The following is a 20357-nucleotide window of genomic DNA, read 5'->3' as shown; positions in this document are numbered from 1 at the left end:
TCTGCAACACATGTTTTCGAATATCTTTGTTACAGCTATATTTATATTACTGATAAATAGTTGGGTGGAAAATAGAATGCTTGAGCCTTTCCAGATGTGCACATTGAAACAACAAAAATATCGAACTGGATTTTAATAGTTAAAGGGTGCGTGGCGGAAGAAGTGGGGGCGGCGGCGTGAGGCGAACGCGGCCACGTGGCGGGCGGCAGTCGACGTTTCCAGGGCGACGGCACGCCCTCGCTCATTTTACGTACACTTCATCCATCTGATATGTTTGTATAAAGATTTTATACCAATTACGCTTTAGAGTTGGCGCTCCGATGGCGACAACTCGACAGCGACGGCATTTGAGGGGCGGCGCGCAGAGGACGGAAGCTAAAGCCGGGGGCCGCCGTAAGCGGGTGCTGCTGTGAGTGTGTATACGTGTGTTTTTTTTTTGCGATTGTAGGCCCTTTTCGAGTGGCACTCGCGCGACGACAAAAGAATCATCGCCATGCTTCGCGTATTTCGGAGGCGGTCGATGCGTTTGTCACCCACTTATCTCGAATCATGCTCATAATACAATGGATTATTTAGAGCTCGTAAATTATGCAGGATAATCGACAACATGTCTATACAGGAAGGGATTCAAGTAATTGCTGAGTGGTCACCGGATGGAAAACGAATTTTTCTAGTAGCAGTGCTACTAATAGGTAATATATATTTTAAGAAACCCTTTGCAACCTGTATACTTTTTCCATCGACTTTTAAAGTGTTGAAAACACTGTGTCTCCTGAACAAATTAACTTATTTAAAGTTTTGTTAGTTTATTGGACTTTTTTAAAGGTCTTTTCTGATTGAAAGTCGATGAAATTCTGTTGAAACGATATTCAAATCGGAAAAATAAATCGGATCGAACATAAATCATAAACAAAAAATGCTTGATCTTGTTTTTTCGATTACTATTGGGATAGTGACAGAGCGCAAATCACATAATATAATGAATTAATTTATGATAAAATAGTAAATTCATTCACATATTCTTTACTTTTGTTATTGTAAATTGATTCACGTGACATTACAAGCGTGAAATGATAAAATCCGCAACTGCGATAGCCAGTGTTTACATAACATTACAAGAACGATGTGGTAAACTCGCTGGAATATTTTTAGTCAAAGAGGACATCCTAGCGACATCTCGGAATGACCTTAAAAGTATTATTTTAATTCGACTATTTGATTATTCAATCGTGCATGTTGTGATGTGTGAGTGAAAGTATTGAATGACAGAAACTATAAAAATTCTGTTATTCTGTTTATAGATGGATTAAACCCTCTAAATCCCTTGGAAGTGCCCTAGAATGACTTTTAAAATTGGCATTTTTCAAAAATTTACAAGCATACTGTACCGTTCTGCCATCCTATATCACTCCAAAATAATTTGAGTGTCTTTTATTTAAAATGTAGTTTAGAATTAGAAATTTCTTATTTGTTTGAAAACAATGATTTGTGTAGTACAATTGCAGCAATCACTTGTCAGTAAGCCCAAGTAGCTCAGTTGAGAGTGCGTTAGACTGAAGATGAAAAGGCCTATGGTTCAATCCCTGGTTTCGGCACGTTGCTTTTGCCAGAGATTTATCGTACTACTGGAAAATTTCGTTTTGGTTGTGGTTTGCAAAAGAACACGCTATATCTCGCGAACTAATAGTCTTTTTTACAGTTTCTCACCGACATGTTTGAGTTAGAGAGTTCTCTTACATGATGCATACATTTGCAACCCCCTAGCCCTTCTGAATATGCTCTGAGTATGTAAATATGGTATGGAAAACACCCAGTACCTTTTGAACTAATTAACTGTTTTAGATCTTCTTATTCCTTGTAAATGCCCTTTAAAAATTTACATTTTTCACAAAATATGAAAACATAGTATGGAAAGCACTCTGTATCATCTGAAGTAATTGTTTTTATTTTGATTTTTTATACCCATGTTAAAGCTCTAGAACACCTCTACACAACACAAAATTTTTCAATCTTCTGCCCCTTTTAAAACTGCCCTTAAATTCCATTTAAAAATTGACAACCATTATTGATAGAGAAAAACGGTTTACATATTCGTATATATACATAAATTTCATATTATATTACATGTTAAAATTGTCACTTATCAACACTTATGTAATAATTAAAAATGATTAATAACTTGAAAACAAATTAAGATAGGGCAACTAAACCTGGATTAGTGGAATCCTGGCAATGTCTTACTTCAATTGGGAAAGTTTGGGGAAATTCGGAGAAGTGGTTTTATTTGATCAGTTTTGAATTTAGCACCAATTTCCAAAATAATGATGTTATCGGAAAACTGACTTGATATCTTTCATCCCCTTGGAAAACTCAATCGATTAGCGTTTTCCAATTTCTTCTAGCCTAAAAAAATTTTTTTGAGTCCAAAAAGAGTCAAGTGTAAAACCTCTTGATGTTTTTGAGTGGTCTTTGGTCAACTTTGGAAAATGGAAAAACTAAATCTGCCATTTTATAGATCCTTACCACGGCATGAACAAAATGAAGAAAGTTCTTTTCTAACTTTATAACTTTCTGAGAAAATCACGGCGGAAAATTTTTTAGGCACATGTTATATTTCTGTTTTTTTAAATGTTATCTTATCTAGGATTTGATGCTGAACATCTGGGTGTTTTTGGTTTTTGTATATCTCTATTAGTTCCTGAGATAATTGACTTTTAAGTCTCGATGCAAGTGCACATTTCACTTAATGAGATTTACCGGAAATATCCTTGCTGCTGTTAGGTAAAAAGTTGTTTAAATTGTATAATTAAATAAAATACTTCTTAATTTTTATTTTTATTTTAATTAAATGTTTCAACAAAAAATTAAGAAAAAAGTATACAATGTATGCATCGTATAGAGAAACTCTCGAACTTTAACATGGCGGTAAGAAACTCCTAGAAAATCAATTAGTTCACGGGATACAGGGTGTTTTTCATACCATGTTTTCAATTTTTTTCAAAAATGCCAATCTTTAGAGGGCGTTTTAGGGCACTTCCGGAAGGGCTAGAAGGTTGAAAAGGTATGCATCGTATAGAGCAGTGGTTCCTAACCTTTTCAAGGTCACTACCCATGTGGGAATTGAGTTTACCCCTAGCTATTTTAAAATAATTATTACCACATAAATTCGGACGAAAATATAAAAATTTATATAATATATAAATAGCTGTGCTACCGTTTACCGTAGTATTATTTTGTTTATTACTATTTTAATACTATTTCGTGCCATCCCGTGTTACCGCCCTAGAATCCCCGTTTTACCCCTGCGGGGGTAATTACCCCCAGGTTAGGAACCACTGGTATAGAGGGACTCACGAGCTATAACATGGCGGCGACAAATTCTTAAGAAGTCAATTAGTTCACGAGATACAGGGTGTTTTTCACACCATGTTTTCAATTTTCTTGAAAAATGCAAATTTTCAAGGAGCATTTTAGGGATTTCCAGAAGAGTGAGAAGATTGAAAAGATATGCGTTGTGTTGGGCGACTCTTGAACCTTAAGATATTTGTAAGATACATACTTCAACAAAGTCAATTAGTTAATGGTAACTGGGTGTTTCCGACGGCATTTTTGCAAATGTTTGAAACAACGCTAATTTTGATATGTACTTTAGGGCACTGCCAGTAGTCCTTTGGGGGGTGAGGAAATTATGTATTTCTCTCCCCATCAGGTAACAAACATTTATATTAATTAACTTAATATTGTTAAACTTTATATATTATATTTAAACACAAAACATTTTACAGAATATTGATTACTCAATACAGTACATATTACTAAATCTGTTTATAAAAATTGTAAATATAAAATTATATTATCAATAATAGGATCATTTAGTGTACTTGTTATCACTCTCTATCAATAAAATTTACAATATGACTGGCTTGGTTTAAAATTTTTGGTATAATTTCGTATATTACAAAAAAACTCAAATGATGATATAAGAAAAAGATGTCGACCAAAACAAAATAAAAAGCATGTGTTGATTTTATGAAGTTGTTGATAAAAATAAAATAATTGTTGCTAATTATGCTACGCCGTTAGGTCAGATGGGGTTTGTATTAAGTCACAAGGTCGTCGGAATTCTTGCTCGCGTTCGTGGATCCATTTATTCGAAACTACAACACAAAACGTGTTCTGTAAGTAAAACAAATGCGAATATTTTCGAAACTTACCCCATTTGGAGCCTGCCAGAACAGGACAAGCTGCATGTCTCGTCCTTTTATCGCCCTCTCCATCAGGATGTAAGTTAAACCAAAAGGCAGCCGCACCTTTCGTAGGCCAGAGCGCTACTTTAATATTGGGGAAAACTGTTGCTCCACCTTGAGGTACATCACTCATCTATCAAACAAATATTAAAATACTTACAGAATGGGCGAAATACGAGTAGTTATCCATAGGGTTGGACAAACACTTGCATTGATTTGCAATGGTTTTACGAATATGGTATCGTTTAACAACGATAACTTGTGAGTGTTAAAGCGTTTTCTTTGATTTATATGTATTAATATTCACCCTCTCGTAAAACTATTGTTAATTCAATAAAAATACATATGATCTCAATAATATGTTAGATATAATATACTTACATAGAAAAGAACAGTTGCAATACGATTTCCTGTTCCTAGGCTTTTAAATGCATTTGTTTCTTCTTTCTGCAAAGAAAGCATATGATTAATCATAAATTAATAATGATTGTTGTTCCCATAAAGACAACTTACCCTGGCAAAATCATAATGTGGTTCATAATGTCCACCAATTCCATAATTCACCACTTGTAACTCCTCAGCACTCTTCATTGTAAGACCTGTCATATCCTGAACCCTTCGGCTAACAGTAGCAATGTGCTTATGTTCGTTATCCTTCAACCATGCGGACTTACTAATACGATATTGAGCGGTTTCAAGTTCTCCCGTTTGTGAGTTTTGTACGGTTGCACGTTTAAACTACAAAGAAGCACATTATACTCAAATAAATAAATACACAAATAAAAGACTTACTCTGGGTTGAGCCATCCTCTTGATCAACGCAATCTCACTATCGGACATGACATCGTAGAAAATCAAAATACGAGGCGATTTGTAAGCTTCTTCCACTTTAAACGGTGCCAATTGCAGGAATTTATTGTGTTTCGGTTTATAGTAAAAACATTTCAGCTCAGCAGCCAGGTGAGATTCCAACATTTCTTCGCCACGACATAATTGTTCGTACAAGTGGCGATGGGGATCAGGATGAAGAGGAGCCTTGGAATTAAATTGTTAAGCTAATTTTATCCAATACATATCATAATATTCTATCAAAAAGTATGCAATACTTTTTTAATGCTTACTGGATGGGTGATAACCTCAGCAACCTGGTCTGTGCCATCATCACCTTTTCGTTGCTCGAGATTAGTCTTCTCAATTGAATTTTCATAGTAAACTTTGTTACCCGTCGCTCTGGGATGAGTCGGGACCAATTCCAAGAGTTTATTTGTAAGGTCCAACGCCAAATGCACGTTTCCTATCAATATAAATCAATAATTATTAGATATTAATAATAGCAAATGATTTTGGATTTATTTTACCTTGTTTAAAAGTACTAAAAGCCAAATATTCTAAAATATCACTTCTGTGAACTGTTTCGTTGACTTCGCGTCCCAGCCGTACATCGGCTTCACGCATCCACAACTGGGTATGATAATAATCTTCATTGTTATAGGATTGTCTCCCCAATTCAAAGCAATCCGCCGCGTTTAATTCCGTGGAGTACTTTACTCCGTTTAATTCACCGCGTGCCAAAGAGGACGTGTCCAATTTGTATGTGTCCTGCAGGCGCGTCAACGCTACAGCAGCTCCATTCAAGTCTTCATCCGTTGGGAACTTTAAATGCTGCCTGTATGTTGTTAAATTATGTAGTACCTCTGCAAAATATCAAAATTTAAATTATACTAAGTTTAAATTAATGTATTACTCATTTTACCTGCTCCTGCGTTTGTTTCAATTAAAGTTTGGACTTCTTTCCAGTCAGTAGTTAATCTCTTCACCAGAAGATATGCGTTGATGGGATTAGAGACGTAAACTTGGACATCAGCTGCAGCAATATCGTGCTGGTTTTGATATGCTTCTGCATATCGCCGGAGTATAGCCAGTTTTTGTTCGTGAGTTTGAATAAAGCTCTCTAAAGCGTTGATGAGCACTGATTCGGTCTGTAGGAGTTCTTCAAGTTCGGCCAAAGCGGTGAAAACTTCGGCACGAACATTGAAACGGTTCAAGTTAATTAAAAACGAACAGAAGAAGAAAGCAAACGATCCAAAATGCATTTTGGTGAGACGAAAATTTCTGTAATTAAAAATCCAGTTAATCATATGCATTGATTAATTTTTAAACAGGTATATTACGTGACGGTACGGCGGTCATAAAATTATTTCGTGGCTCGTTGCAGTTCGTAACGCGATGGTGGCGAGTTAAGACGATCGCGAGACGTGAAAAAAAGTCTCAGGTAAAAATCCAATCTAGTTCTAGTGTTGGCTATGTGGTGGTCTCGTCTGGGACATCAAACAAACGTCGTGGACATAGTTTTAAGGAAACTGGAACACAAAAATGCATTAAAAACGTGTAAAAATTGTGCGAATTCGAGCAAAAATTTAATTTAGTGATATCAGTTAAACAATAATTAAAAATTAATTGCATTGTCACGCCTATCACGCCGCAATAAACATGTAAATTTGTAAGTACATAATATAATAAATAATATCTTTTGAAACTGGAGCGTAGTGGAAATGATCATATTGGCAAATGTTGCATAATTACTTTCTCCTTGATCACGTGTACAATACCACAGCATGTTATAACTGAACAGTTTAAGCAAGAAGCGTAAAGATGTTTCAGTCATACAAAATTTTGTGCTAAACTTATATGTCAACAGTTAATGAAGAAATTGTTTTCGCACAAAAATTACACGGTTACGTTTGATTTAACTGCGCAATATTGTTGTTTCTTGTGCTGTGAGTGCACGATGCAATGTTTATCACGATTTATCACTAATCAATCGCCAACAATGCGCTGCAAAACGTTTCGTGCACAAATTTCTCAATCTCATTCTTCGTATTCTTCTCTTCATACGTGGCGTGTGGTTTCGAGCGTAATTGTATGCAATTGCAAAACTTTTTAAATACCAAATCACAAAGCAATAATTTTACCATCGACTAATAAACAAGATAAAACCGTAAGAAACAAACACGCTGCACGCCGAGGGACTGAATGTGCACGATGAAAACTTAAACTTAGAACGTGTGTTGCAAAATTGTTTCAAGCAACTAGAAGTATAAGTATTTAAAAGTTATTATAATGTCTTGCGGTATAATAAAATTGCAGTAAAATCAAGTTATTGTGGAGTTTTATTATTGATTGATAATGCTGAAAGTCGTGAATAAACATTTAAATAAAGAAATAAGTCGTGACTATTCATATTATAGTAATAGCAGTAATCGAAGTAATAAAATGGTAAAAATTCGTGTGCTTGAAGCAATAAATTCATACCACGACATAAAAATATTGAATACATTAAGAAGAAGACAAATTAAACTCAAATTACGATAATTACACGCAAGTAATTTTGAAATTTTACTTTGATTACTCAACGTTTGTTAATTATTAATTTTCGGTTTTGCTGCATGAAATATTACCAAACTCTTAAGCATTGTGTCAATATTTTTTCTAATTTGTTCCATTCAGTATATGCTAATAATCAACTTTCGGAGTTGAGTAAACGAGGCGCTAATTGTATAATAATTACAATCAATTAAGAACAAAACAATTGGTTCTATGCTAGATGCAAAAACAACAACAAATGTGAGAAGAACACCAATTAACCTCGTAATCTACATACAATTTGTAAGCTAAAGAGTAAAAGAGGTGTGGTTTCACATTTTCGCAGAAATAAAATTTATTGTTTCTAAATATAACCTGCAGAATAAAGATGTTTAAAATATCGGTATTGTAAAATATTGGTTTGAGATAAATATAAATTATGTATCAGATTTTAAGCTTTCACAAAACGTTACAATGCTGTGTACAAATGTATAAGCAGTTTGGTGATTTAATATTAGGCGGAAGGAAATTACTCAATTCAACCAAAATTCAACAATTACGCGCGCATAAAACACGTAAAATCATGATAATTTGACGAATGGAACACAATTCAAATGTGTCATCATCATCATTGGACAATATTCACATTTGTGTGCTTATTCAACATTTTTGAACTAGTCAATTGTTCAGCCATTGTATAATTTATTTATTATCATCATTAGTTAAGTTCATCGTTTTCAACTTTTCAACTACGTGTGTGTCAACATTGACCGGAAGTGCAGGAATTACCATTATTTGAATTTATAGCGATTTCATGGTTTAAATGTCAAAAACACGTGCTAATTTTATACTCTAATTGAGAGTGACAATAATGAGTGATTTAGTTTTATTTGCTATTCATTATTGTGATTTTATTTTATGGTCAAACAAGGTGATGCTCTATTTTTAATTCATTGGTAAAATAAATAGAATGAAAATTTATAAAATTATCAATCTATCTGGATATAATCTGTCCTCACACACCTTTGTATTGCAATGCAATCTAAAATGTGCTGACATTTAAAAGTTTCTCACAGTATTCACAACAATAGCCTCACACTTGCTTCTTTTCGATACCTCTTCACATTTTACATTCTTATTTAAATAAATAATCAAACGCAATCGATAATCCTGAATGGGAATAGACAATTTACATTGAATTGAATACGAATCCTTCAATGAATTGAATTTTTGACCAAATTTGCAATTGAATTGCTTTTGAAGTCAAGATAAATTGAGTTATTTTTAAAGGTGATACGGTGGAAATAACGCAAAGAAGAAAAAGTGAAACGAAGTTACATAAATCGGCGACGTGCACGCGTGACGTGACAATTAATGCCGCGCACAATTCGTGCGAACAATTATATGTACGCGGGGGATTATTTCTAATTAACCTGTCGGAAATTGTTGTCTCGACCGTTTAGCGATACAACATCTTTTACAATCTCTAAAATTTTCAAAACAAAGCACTTTAATGTGTTAAGTAAGTTTCGGTGAAATTCTACGCAAGTAGAAGTTTAAAGTTGAAAAGTTAAGTACATAGTGTACATAAATTTTAAATTATTCTTTGCCTTAACATCTTTAAGTGTTTAAAGTATGAAAACATGCCGTAAACTTTCAAGAAACAAAAAGTTAAAGCACGAGGTCGAAAATGAATATAACTATTGCTTATTTTATTTATTTGGTTTTATTACCCTTTTGTCTAATGATGTGCAACACAAGTTATTAGTCAATGTTGTCAAAATGTCAAGAAACAAGAAATTATCATTTATCTTCCATTTAAAAAACGTCAGGAATGAATCGAATGGAAACAGAAATAAGAAACAAAAAGCTTAAAAAGTAGCGTGGGAATCCGTTTGATGTTAATAGAAGACTATTCAATTTTTGTAAAAGTTGCAAATATTAACATTTCGTTCATTTATATAAATAGTATTACATTCATGTTTAATGCGGCGTTAAATTATGCATTGAATGTCGTAAAATTTACACATCCGCCTCGAAAAATTAAAAATCCTATTTTGTAAAATGTTAAAATGACCTTAAATTTATCACGAACAGTATAATTAATACAAAAATGCATTCATACACATCAAAACTGTCTGATAACATATTTATTAAAGTCCAAACGATCAAGAATATAATTTTTGAAAAAATTAAAGCGTTTTTTTTAAATCATAAATTAATACATATTTTTGAGTTTAAATTATTTAATCTAAACGCAAAGTTAAGATTGAAATGAATATATTTTCATACGGTTGACATTTATTATGTCTGCGGTTTAGTTTAACACGAACTCAGAAGCTGGTGTTCGCAGCATGCAGAAAATAATTCGCGTGTAATTGAATTTATTTTTAAACCGCAAGAACAAACATTAGAAGCAGATTTCATTCCGCGCTACATTAACATCAACAGATGCGTTTAAAATGTAAACCAACAATTGCCATTACTTGTTCTGCGTGTGTTATGTGTCACAACGCGTGTTCAATTATTGCTATTGCAGTGAATCGTCTTCGAAGCGTTAGATTCGCTAAAGTTCATTCGACGCTTGATTGTTTGCACACAAGTGACACTAATTACGATACACTCATCGCGATTGCACATTACATTAACGATTTAGATTGTTAATAAGAATAAAATAAGATTTTCTTCAGTTTTTTGTCGTTGTCGTTGCATGATGGAACTATAGCCAACGAGTGTAATTGCGTGCATGCAGTGTACGCTCATAATTACTAAAACAGAAACGAAGCAGAAATGCGGCGCGATTGGTCACGGAAAAAATTGATTAACTTGCAAGTCGGAACCGTACGACACATTTACGAACCAACAAGTCACGTACGCACTCGACAACATCCTCCGGTTGCAACAATTAATATTTCGAATGTACAAGAATGTTAAAATATTCGAAAACTTCTGTGTGCTTAAAAATAACTCAACGCTAACAAAACGCTTAATATTATAAGAATTACATGCAGTATGATGAATGAAATCGTGTCATCCGGAGGATATATGCTTAACATTTGTTTCTATTTTGATAAAGCATGTTTTAGTTGATAACGAAACTTCTAGAAATTTTATTTCAAACATGTGTACGCAATTCAGTCATAAATTGCATGCAAGATGTGACATTTTGTTTTAAATCAAATAATTTCGATGTGTGACGCTTGCTAGGGGATGAATTCACCCTTGTTTGTATCATACGCTTGTGAATTTTGAGGTTATATGGCAGATCAAAGCACGTAAAATCTAAATTTACTTTACCTTATGATATTTATCGAGTGTGGCACTAACACAAAGTCTAAAATTACTCTGTCAGAAAGTTTCGCGCACAATGTTCACAAATTACGAGTCACTGGAGCCGTAAAGACTTATAATTAAAACTAGACGTTCGAGCTTTTCACAAAATTAATAACTTCATATTAGGTATGTTGGTGGAGCTTGAAAGCTCATTTATTAGTTCACATCAATGTTGAAACAGTGTGCGTCTGGGATGGTTGGGAGTTAAATGAACACAAGACTACGGTAACTTTGGGAGTGAAGCAGTGTTGGAGCTTTTGAGAGCTTTTTCCTCCCGGCGTATCTGACGTTTCTCGAGCTTCTGCTGTGCTTGGTGCTGGTCGATGCGTGTGGAGAGCGCTTGGATCGCTTTTCCTAGCACAATGTGCATGTACAGCAGTTTATCGACTTTGTGCAGCGTCGGCACTGTGTGAATGCAACGCAAGCTTCTGGATTTTATTGCGGAGTCTTCCTCAGCGTTGGCCTTAGCTTAACCCACAGTTTTACATTTTATAACTCGCAGCACTCGCGTTGTATCGTAGATTGGAAATACGCCGGTTGGTGCAGGTCTTGGAGACAAGACGTTTCTTCTTCTTCCCCTTCTTGAACTTCTTAGCTTCTTACCGAAGACGATCCGGCGGTAGATAAACAGTCGGTAGTCGGAACTCGCCGAGTGTGGTCATGGCTTGACCCACGCGAACCGGTTTTTACACTGCTTCATATCACGAAACTCGTCTCACTTTCTACCTGTATATTTTTATAAATATTTGAAAATATACATCAAACATCTTATAAACACTTGCAGGCTATGTGTAATAATGTCGCACTGTTGATAAATTGTCTCTGCTTGCTAACATGAATGTCAGAAATCGTTTTGAATGTTGGATCGACAATTGAGATAAATGAGTCTGTTGATTTAGTAGTATTGGTGCGGATGTGGGAGTGTTGGAACCTTCGGAGCGTTGTGGGAACACATGTGCGCAATATGCTCATGTTCAAATCATCTCCTTCCACTGAGATCAGCAGTGTTTAGAGTAACTGACACAGTTGAATAAACATAAATATATCTTGCAGTTATGCATCATTCACAATGATAATGATGGTTCTTGTATTGATTATCTTATAATCTTCACGAGTATTTGGCATTTCGCGATGAATGAGTTAGGAAGTGACGTAAAAGATGGGCGTTGACAATATTGCATAACTTATGCCATTAGCAAAGTGCACATTATTCATACTTAGGCGATATGAATTTCTTCAAATGTCAGAACGTCATGCCAAAAATTTGCATATCAAAAATAGAAAATGTGTAAAAATTCAGTTTTTAAAAAGTATTTTTGATTAAACTTGTTTTTAATTTTAAGAAAATTGAAAAAAAAAAAGCTTAAAATGCTCTTTATAAGATGAAATATATTTAAATTTAATGATAAATTTGATTGAAAACTTGTTAAATACTAAAATGTTTGAATTTATAGTACGCTTTACATGATACAAAGTTAGTTCGTGCATTTGTTTATAGATATCGCTACATGTCCGCTACAAGTCGAATATTTAAACATTTCAAGTTGTTTCCCAAGGTTTTCACTTCTTTTTATTTCAATTAACTTTGATTGTTTTCGTTTAATGTATATCGCAATAAAAACAATCCTCGTAAAGTGGTATCCTACTTAATTATACGAAACCGCCAATGTAAATAATTGCGACAATAAAATCATCTGCAATAAAATCGCCGAGCGTGGATTTGAACAGTAAACACTGAACATTCATCATAATCAAACTGGAAGTAACGATAAATCTAATCAAGAAAGTTCAATGGGACTGACGAATTGATAGAAAGAATGAAAGTTATTACAAGCGAGACAGAGAACGTGAGTAATTGATATCAAGTGGTTTTCTTTAACGATTAATTATGGTATTTATGAAGAAGATAAAAATATAGTAAAATCATGATTTGATCATAAATATTGCCAATATTCGGAGAAAAGTGAAAAGAAAATTTAATTTGCATAACTTTATATTAAAGTTTTCAATAAAATTGATTCGATAAAAACTCGAATTTAATTTTCAAGATGAGATTCTCACATCATTTACTATGATGTTCAAGTGCTCGAAAATGTAAAATTCAATTTCTTTCCATATAAATGTATAGCATATATTTTAAATTATATAAAGCACAAATGTTTAGATCTCATTAATATTAATATGTATGATGTTTGTTTGTTTGTGTTCGTTTTTACGTCTGTTTGTGTCTGTTTCGCATTGTTTTTTTGATTGAATAACTGGAATCGTCATCGGCATGTGAAGAAATAATTAGCTGTGTAGATCTTGTCGGCATCTATCATTATTAACTGACATTTATAGTTGCCAGAATTAATGAAATGTTTTTTTGTAGGTAAAAAACAGATTTATCAACCGAGTTATGAATCGCATCAACATGTCTGCTTTATCTTTTGTTTTCTGCGGTTTTTACATCGTTTTTGACAGCTTTGATTCAATAAATACGTGGCTGACACGTTGAAAATGAAGTGCATAAAATTCACTCCACTATAACTTGACTGATGCGTGATGTTGCACAATTTTGAGTACTTGTTTTGCAGAATAAAACTACTTAACAATATTATTCAAGTAGGTATGATATACTTGTAAGTATAAAAAATGTTAAAAGTGAAAAAGGGAAGTATTATAATTTTTAATATAGATAGGTACATAGATAAATAAATATATTACATAAAAGTATAGGTATTGACTGTGGTTATTTTGTTAAGTCAATATTTGCATTTTCATAAATAAAACATTCGAAACAGCAAATCAACATTCATCAACATAGTTTCGCAATATTTATTTGTAAAAATATTCACGATAAAAACTTTAAAACAAACAATTAAATAAATTTTTTCCAATTTATATTTACAATAAATATTTTAATGAGTGCGCAATAAAAAATGTGGAAATTTTCTTACAAATTGCAGTAAATACTGAAAAGCGGAAGTCAACAAAGCTAAATTGTTGGTTTAGTCAAAACTTTTGATGTGCTGCGTTATGTATGGTGATGAATGTGCAGTGTAAATTATGCGCGATTGATTGCATCCTTGTTTTAGTTTTGGCTTTGTATCGGAGACAATATCACATAGTTTACAGTTTTCGACGCGTAGTGAAACATAGTTGGTTTCCATACCAACATTACCTACTGAAACAGTATATTGTACACATATCTAACCAAGTTATAACAATAAGCTGACGACAACTGATTTTCCGCCACGAGTATTGAGTGTAATGTATCAACTCAACAATAAATAAAAATAGATTTTTTTCTTTTTCTTAAAAAATAAATAAAAACTTATACACTCTAAATAATAAAGATTTCCGAGTAATATAAGACAATTTTTTAAAAAACACCATGACCATACCAATTTTGAATTTAATTACTTGAATGTCTGGATCGTTGAACGCAATCTGAATGATATACACAACACGTGCCTGGAATGGGTTTCCACTCATCTAATTATTTTTGTATTCACAATTAAGGCATGACCGATTGACTGAGTCATTGGCAGCCAACAGACGAAGGCAGAAGTGGAATAATGATCAAACGCAAGGAAATCAAACGCAATGCACACACGCTCTGGAATACTAATTAGCGCACGCAACGAGTTCTACAATGACCGACGATTCAGTTCGTACGACATTGAAATTAAATCGAATCCATTGTCTTTGTCAACAAATGTCTCAACCTCTCTCGGGCTGTCTCGCCTAAGGTTAACACTGTTATTTTTTTTTTCATATATATTTCCAAACAGTTGTGTTTATTTTCTTGTTGGATGAACACCCAACATTAATCCACTTTGATAATAATAATTAAATTAGGACAAAAATTTGTGTAATTACTTCGAGTGTGATATATTTGTGATACTATAAAGTTGATTTAATGATATATGTTCATGAAAAGTCGACGGTAGTGATTAATTAATAGTGAGAAGCTTTTAGTGAATGAGCAGCCCAAATGGTAGGTACGAGTAGTATTTTCGATTTATTTCGATAGAATTAACATTAATTTACTTTGATTCTTTTTAATCAAAGGTTTAAAATAGTTGAGATTGACAGCGACAAATTGCAATACCTCACGAAACTTTGTCTTTGATTAACGTAGGAACATTAGATCAAAATTCTAGACACATAACTCAAATTTCCACACTTAGAACTTTACATTCAGCTGAATATTTATATGGAAATCGAGTGCAAACTTTAACATGTCAGACAATATTTCAAGTTAGATTTGGAGGTACGAGTTTAATAGTCTCATGTAATGTATACTCATAATTACGAGAATGTCAATTATGCAAGCATATAAATTACGAAGCAATTAATCAGTTATTACTTATGCTCGCTAACAATCCAAGTAAAACGACGTACTCGTATATGCTTTGCGTTCCGAAAATATTTTAAATGCTCATAAAAGCGGGAGCGTGTTATTAAAAAACTTTTCAATGAAGCAAATATATTTTTCGTTGCCGGCGTCGCACATGGAATAGCATAACTTTTCGTGTGTTGGTAGAGTTGCCGGGATGCGCGCCTTTATAGCTACCAGTATATTAAGTTGCATACTATTGAAAATGCTATATTTTTGTATGAGATTGCTTTATATATTAATTTAAGACTTGGGAATAAACCGATTTGTTGTGATACATTTTGATATGATGTGTTGCTGATTTTTGTTTAATATCACGTGATATTAAATCTTTCAAGTGAGCTGAAGTAGAAGGGCTTCACAAATGAACTCGATATCGTACGTAATCGATGTTTACTTTGTAAATTGCGCGATTACCTCATGGGTACTTGTGCAACGTGAGTATATAAACTGTTGTTCACGATTTGTGGCATTTGTACGTACGTAGTTCAATACCGAGCCAATTTATCGGCAATTTGTGTTCATCAGGCTAGTGCGAAGCCACCGAGGGTGGTGATGGCGTTAATCGAAAATCGAACATCATAAGCTTTCCGTATTTTAACATACAGTCTGTACTTGGTATGTAATTTAATTAATTCGAGGAATTGCGTCATTTCCAAGTGTAATCTAATACATAATCACTTTTCCACACCAGCTTTGTTTGTTTTGGATTTGTTTGTTTTGGATTTTGCACTTCTGTTGATGTTCCATTACTCCAATCATATTATTTCAGAGCTCTTTTAACAATACTAGCATTTTAAGCTTTTTTGTTTTTTGCAATTGTTAATGTTAATCTTCGGTGGTATTTTCGAATTTTCAGCCCGTGAGCGAACAACACCGACGCGACTGGAATTTACATAACTCAACGTGGAAACTCGGCGCCAGCAAGAGAGATACATAAATTCGTGAATTTAGTTGTCGTATTTGCATTACATTAACATCGAAGCATTTGAAAAAAATGAGAAAATAAAACACGACAAAAATAGAACTTCAGAAAAAAGAATATAAACAGAGGCACGATACATCAGCGCAGTACATTTCGCTAAAATAACAAGCGGGCCCTGGACAAAGTTAATTCAGTTTAGGGATATAAAAGTTACGTGCAGAGGATTTTCGGAGAATACTAATAACCATGCAGACTTCTGCGCTCCTTTTCGGTGTCACGCTCATTATGGGCGCTTGGCATGCAAACGCCGAATACAAAATCGGTGTCGGTATTGCCGACGTGACTGGACCACCTGCTGAAGTCATTTTCGTAAGCAATTTTAATTTCAACAACGCAAACACAAAATTCACTTTTAATATTTTTTGCTCCAGATGGGTTATGCGAAATTGACGCAAAAAGGCGAAGGTTTACACCTGCGTCAATTTGCTCGCGCTTTCATAATCGATGATGGTATATCCCGCTTAACATTTGTTTCCGCCGACATCGGAATGATGGGTCACGCTTTGCGGCGTGTAATCCTGCGTCAACTCCAAGAAAAGTACGGGGATTTACTATACAACGAACATAATGTCATCTTGAGTGGAACTCACACTCACGGTGGACCCGGGGGATACCTCATGGATGTCGTTTTTGATATTACTTGCTTGGGTTTCGTACAGGAAACGTTTGATGCGATTGTGGATGGTATTGTCAAAGCAATTGAAAATGCTCATAACAAAATGGTTGATGGTGAGATTTATTATGATGTTGGTCAGGTCCTGGATGCTAATATTAATAGAAGTCCATCAGCGTACGATCAAAACCCGGAAGAAGAAAAAGCTGAGTAAGATTTTATTTTTTTTTAAATAAAAATTTATCTTCTATTAAATGAATATTTATAGATATGAACATAATGTTGATAAAGAACTATACCAGCTAAAATTCAAAACCAAAGATGGTAAGCCAATCGGCGTGATTAACTGGTTTGCAGTGCATCCAACTTCAATGAACAACACTAATCATTTGGTGACATCCGATAATGTTGGTTACGCTGCAATTTTGTTTGAGGATAGTATGAACAATGGCGCACTTCCAGGACGGGTACAATTCTAACCTCACATTATATTTCTCTGAATGATTACATTTCCTCTGCTTAGGGTGAATTTGTGGCTGCGTTTGCTTCGGCTAATTTGGGAGATGTGTCCCCGAACATTAAGGGAGCAAAGTGCATCAATACTGGGGAAAATTGCGACCGCAATACAAGCACTTGCGGCGGATTAGCTACTTATTGCATTGCCTCCGGACCCGGAAATGATATCTATGAGAGTACAAGCATAATTGCCAACAGAATATTTGCAGAAGCAATGGTATAAACATATTAATATTAATTATTAAATTATTTCTGTAATAAACAAATAATTACAGAATGTTTTTGCTTCAACCGGACGTAAAATAAGCGGGCCTATTAAGTCCATTCATCAATTCGTCAATATGCCGGAGCAAACAGTGGAAATCACTGATGATTTAGGTCAAAAACAAACGGTAAGTTTAAGGTTAAGTTTTGCCAAAGTTTCGCCTGTATTCTAATATAGTCCGGTAATCTTATTAATAAATTTTCCTGTGATGTTGTAATAAACTTGCCCGAAACTTTTGTTCAAGGTCAAGGGATGTGTACCGGCTATGGGTTACAGTTTTGCTGCGGGCACTACCGACGGTCCTGGTGAATTTGATTTCCAACAGGGCACCGTGACTTCCAATGAGTTTTGGAACTTGGTTCGGGACTTTCTCCAGCAGCCTGAACCTGATGATATTGAGTGTCATGCACCTAAGCCAATTCTACTAGCAACTGGAAGAGTACTGATTATATATTTTTTATTTAAAAATGTTTTTACTAATCACACTTTATTTAATAATAAAACAGATGAAGTTACCTTATGATTGGCAGCCATCAATTTTATCGACACAAGTTGCAATGATTGGTGATTTAGTAATTGCCGCCATTCCGGGCGAGTTTACAACAATGTCCGGTCGACGCATGCGTAAAGCACTCAATCAGGTGGCGAAGGAAGTTTCCGGAGTAGACGCTACGGTCATTATCGCTGGATTGAGCAATACCTATACTGATTATATCACAACATTTGAAGAATATCAAGTAATAATGACATATTTTATTGATTTTTGTTATTAAATAATTTATTTGTGTTTCAGGTTCAACGTTATGAAGGTGCTTCAACAATTTACGGACCACACACTCTGTCCATTCATATGCAACAGTATAGGAAGCTTTTAAAAGCTCTCCTCACGGTATTTTAAACTAATTTTCAAAAATTAGATTTTATATATAAAAATAGCAAATGACAATATCCGGCTGATTAAATTCCGTAAATATTTATAAAAGCACGTCGCCGGTTTGGTGAGTGAACTTAATTAAAGCTTGTCGCTATCATTTGCAGGGTGAATCAATTCCGGAGGGACCGGTCCCGGAAGATGCCACCGACAAGCAGATATCTTTCGTCACCCCGGTGATACTAGATCTCCCCGAGATTAAAAGACACTTTGGCGACTGCCTCGTCCAGCCTCAGAATGAATATCACATAGGCGACACTGTTACTGTCCAATTTGTATGTTGCAAAAAAAACACATTATATAAATAGCTATTTTGATATAAAATCATTGTGTTGTTTTCCCTTCAGATGTCGGGTCATCCTAGGAATAACTTGAGGCACGGCGGAAGTTACTTGCACGTTGAGAGGCAGACGGAAGATGGGTGGGAAGTGGTCGCGACCGACGCCAGCTGGGACACGAGGCAATTAACTTTAATGTATTTTCACACCCAACTTGCCGCAAATGGTGAAAATGTAGCTGTTTTAGTTTTGCTTTTGTTTCATCCGCAACTCCAACTTTTCTAGCAGAATAGTTTCAAATAAGTTTTTTTTTTGCTTTTGTGACAGCATGTTTCTAAAATTCAATATGAACATTTTTAGTTTAAAATTTAATTAACTTCTTCTGTGAATTAATAGGTTTTGGTGGAAACGTACATTCCTGGCGTCGAGCCGCGTGACAATCTACTGGCATATTACCGAACGCTACACTCCCGGAATTTACCGTATCAGCCACATGGGTCATAGCAAGTCTCCAATCAACGGCATTGTGCCTTATGAGGGTAGTTCCAAACCCTTCGCCGTTTTCACGTCGAATCGCATTTATCGGCGTTTTTAGAACTATAAAATATTATCTTGCGCAACAACATAGGTAGTAAATTCCAATTGTGTTTCAAAATTATATACCAAAATATTTTGGTAATTTTAAACTACCAAAGGGATGAAATTAATATTTTATTATGTCTATGAAATATTTTTCAAAGATTTTTGTGAATCTTGCCAGTTAAATATAAAAATAAAGCAAATACAAGAAATTTTAATTACATTGATTGTTAAATTAATTGACAATTAACTATAAAGGAAAACTCTGAATAAAAATTAATGAGGTTCAAGTTTTGTTTCTTAGTTGTGCAAGAATAGTTTTTATTGCCTGAATATTATTTCCTCCGGCACTATTCAATTATTGGCACTTTTCTAGTTTTTAATTTTTTTCTTATTTACCATGAAACTATAAAAGTAACTCAACTACTTTCATTTAAGAACAATAAAAGCTCTTTACCCAATAAAAAATTCTAAGTACTTATTTTTCCTTATTTTTAGTTCAAAAATGTGTACTGCACAATGCCGGAAAACTCTCCTGAAATTATTGATGCATGTAACTTTGGTTTGCGTTGACATGGTAGCTCGAGATAAGGTCGAAGAAAAATTTAATGTTTTCGACATTCTGCACCATTGTACCTACCTAGAATAACAATCCAATTATCTACCTGAATGAATAACTCGTAAATGCAAGCGTATGAGAAAACGAACATAAAACTCACTGGAAGATGTAATCCTTACCAGCGAAGAAAAAAAATTGAACATGCCGTGGTCCACGATTCGAAGACTTGTCGATGTCCCGGCAAAAACCGAATAAAACTTTATAACCGAATAATACCGCCGCACGTCGTGTTAGAAAGTGCTTG

The 20357-nt window shown here is 34.3% G+C and overlaps 2 protein-coding genes across 7 annotated transcripts; one reads left to right on the top strand and one right to left on the bottom strand.

Annotated features, from left to right (window-relative positions):
* Positions 1-3738: 3738 nt before the first annotated feature.
* PH4alphaEFB (prolyl 4-hydroxylase subunit alpha-1) lies at positions 3739-6559 on the bottom strand. The gene is made up of 9 exons (XM_065300390.1): positions 6419-6559; positions 6001-6359; positions 5606-5941; positions 5369-5541; positions 5040-5282; positions 4761-4985; positions 4629-4694; positions 4215-4380; positions 3739-4157 (listed from the first exon to the last, which is right to left on the bottom strand). Exons 2-9 carry the CDS (start codon positions 6338-6340, stop codon positions 4072-4074), a joined length of 1635 nt encoding a protein of 544 aa, XP_065156462.1. The 5' UTR covers positions 6341-6359; positions 6419-6559; the 3' UTR covers positions 3739-4071.
* A 43-nt stretch (positions 6560-6602) lies between these two features.
* On the top strand, positions 6603-19712 carry CDase (neutral ceramidase). 6 transcript variants are annotated; one of them, XM_065300385.1, is made up of 12 exons: positions 6603-6747; positions 16187-16621; positions 16684-17135; positions 17194-17392; positions 17449-17658; positions 17717-17833; positions 17951-18145; positions 18213-18443; positions 18500-18595; positions 18745-18912; positions 18985-19112; positions 19312-19712. In XM_065300385.1, the coding sequence occupies exons 2-12, from the start codon at positions 16499-16501 to the stop codon at positions 19508-19510; spliced, it is 2118 nt and encodes a 705-aa protein (XP_065156457.1). In that variant the 5' UTR covers positions 6603-6747; positions 16187-16498; the 3' UTR covers positions 19511-19712. The 6 variants fall into 6 exon arrangements, with proteins under 6 accessions (XP_065156457.1, XP_065156456.1, XP_065156458.1 ...); XM_065300384.1 differs by lacking the exon at positions 6603-6747 and adding an exon at positions 14728-14925; XM_065300386.1 differs by lacking the exon at positions 6603-6747 and adding an exon at positions 14728-14929.
* Positions 19713-20357: the final 645 nt, after the last annotated feature.

The sequence above is a fragment of the Atheta coriaria genome, unplaced genomic scaffold (genome assembly GCF_025399875.1).
Source record: "Atheta coriaria isolate IRGN ID8LTWV9N9 unplaced genomic scaffold, Caltech_Dcor_3.1 hic_scaffold_4_pilon, whole genome shotgun sequence".
NCBI classification, from domain to species: Eukaryota; Metazoa; Arthropoda; class Insecta; order Coleoptera; family Staphylinidae; genus Dalotia; species Dalotia coriaria.
The sequence above is the reverse complement of the archived record's forward strand: the minus strand, read 5'-3'. Positions and strand labels throughout refer to the sequence as shown.

Coding starts and splice junctions, on each gene's coding strand:
- CDase (XM_065300385.1), top strand. CDS start 16,499: ATGCAGACTTCTGCGCTCCTTTTCGGTGTCACGCTCATTATGGGCGCT. Junction 18,444..18,499: donor CAACATTTGAAGAATATCAA/GTAATAATGACA, acceptor TTTGTGTTTCAG/GTTCAACGTTATGAAGGTGC. Junction 18,913..18,984: donor ACACTGTTACTGTCCAATTT/GTATGTTGCAAA, acceptor TTTTCCCTTCAG/ATGTCGGGTCATCCTAGGAA.
- PH4alphaEFB (XM_065300390.1), bottom strand. CDS start 6,340: ATGCATTTTGGATCGTTTGCTTTCTTCTTCTGTTCGTTTTTAATTAAC. Junction 5,942..6,000: donor TGAAACAAACGCAGGAGCAG/GTAAAATGAGTA, acceptor GATATTTTGCAG/AGGTACTACATAATTTAACA. Junction 4,986..5,039: donor AGAGGATGGCTCAACCCAGA/GTAAGTCTTTTA, acceptor GCTTCTTTGTAG/TTTAAACGTGCAACCGTACA.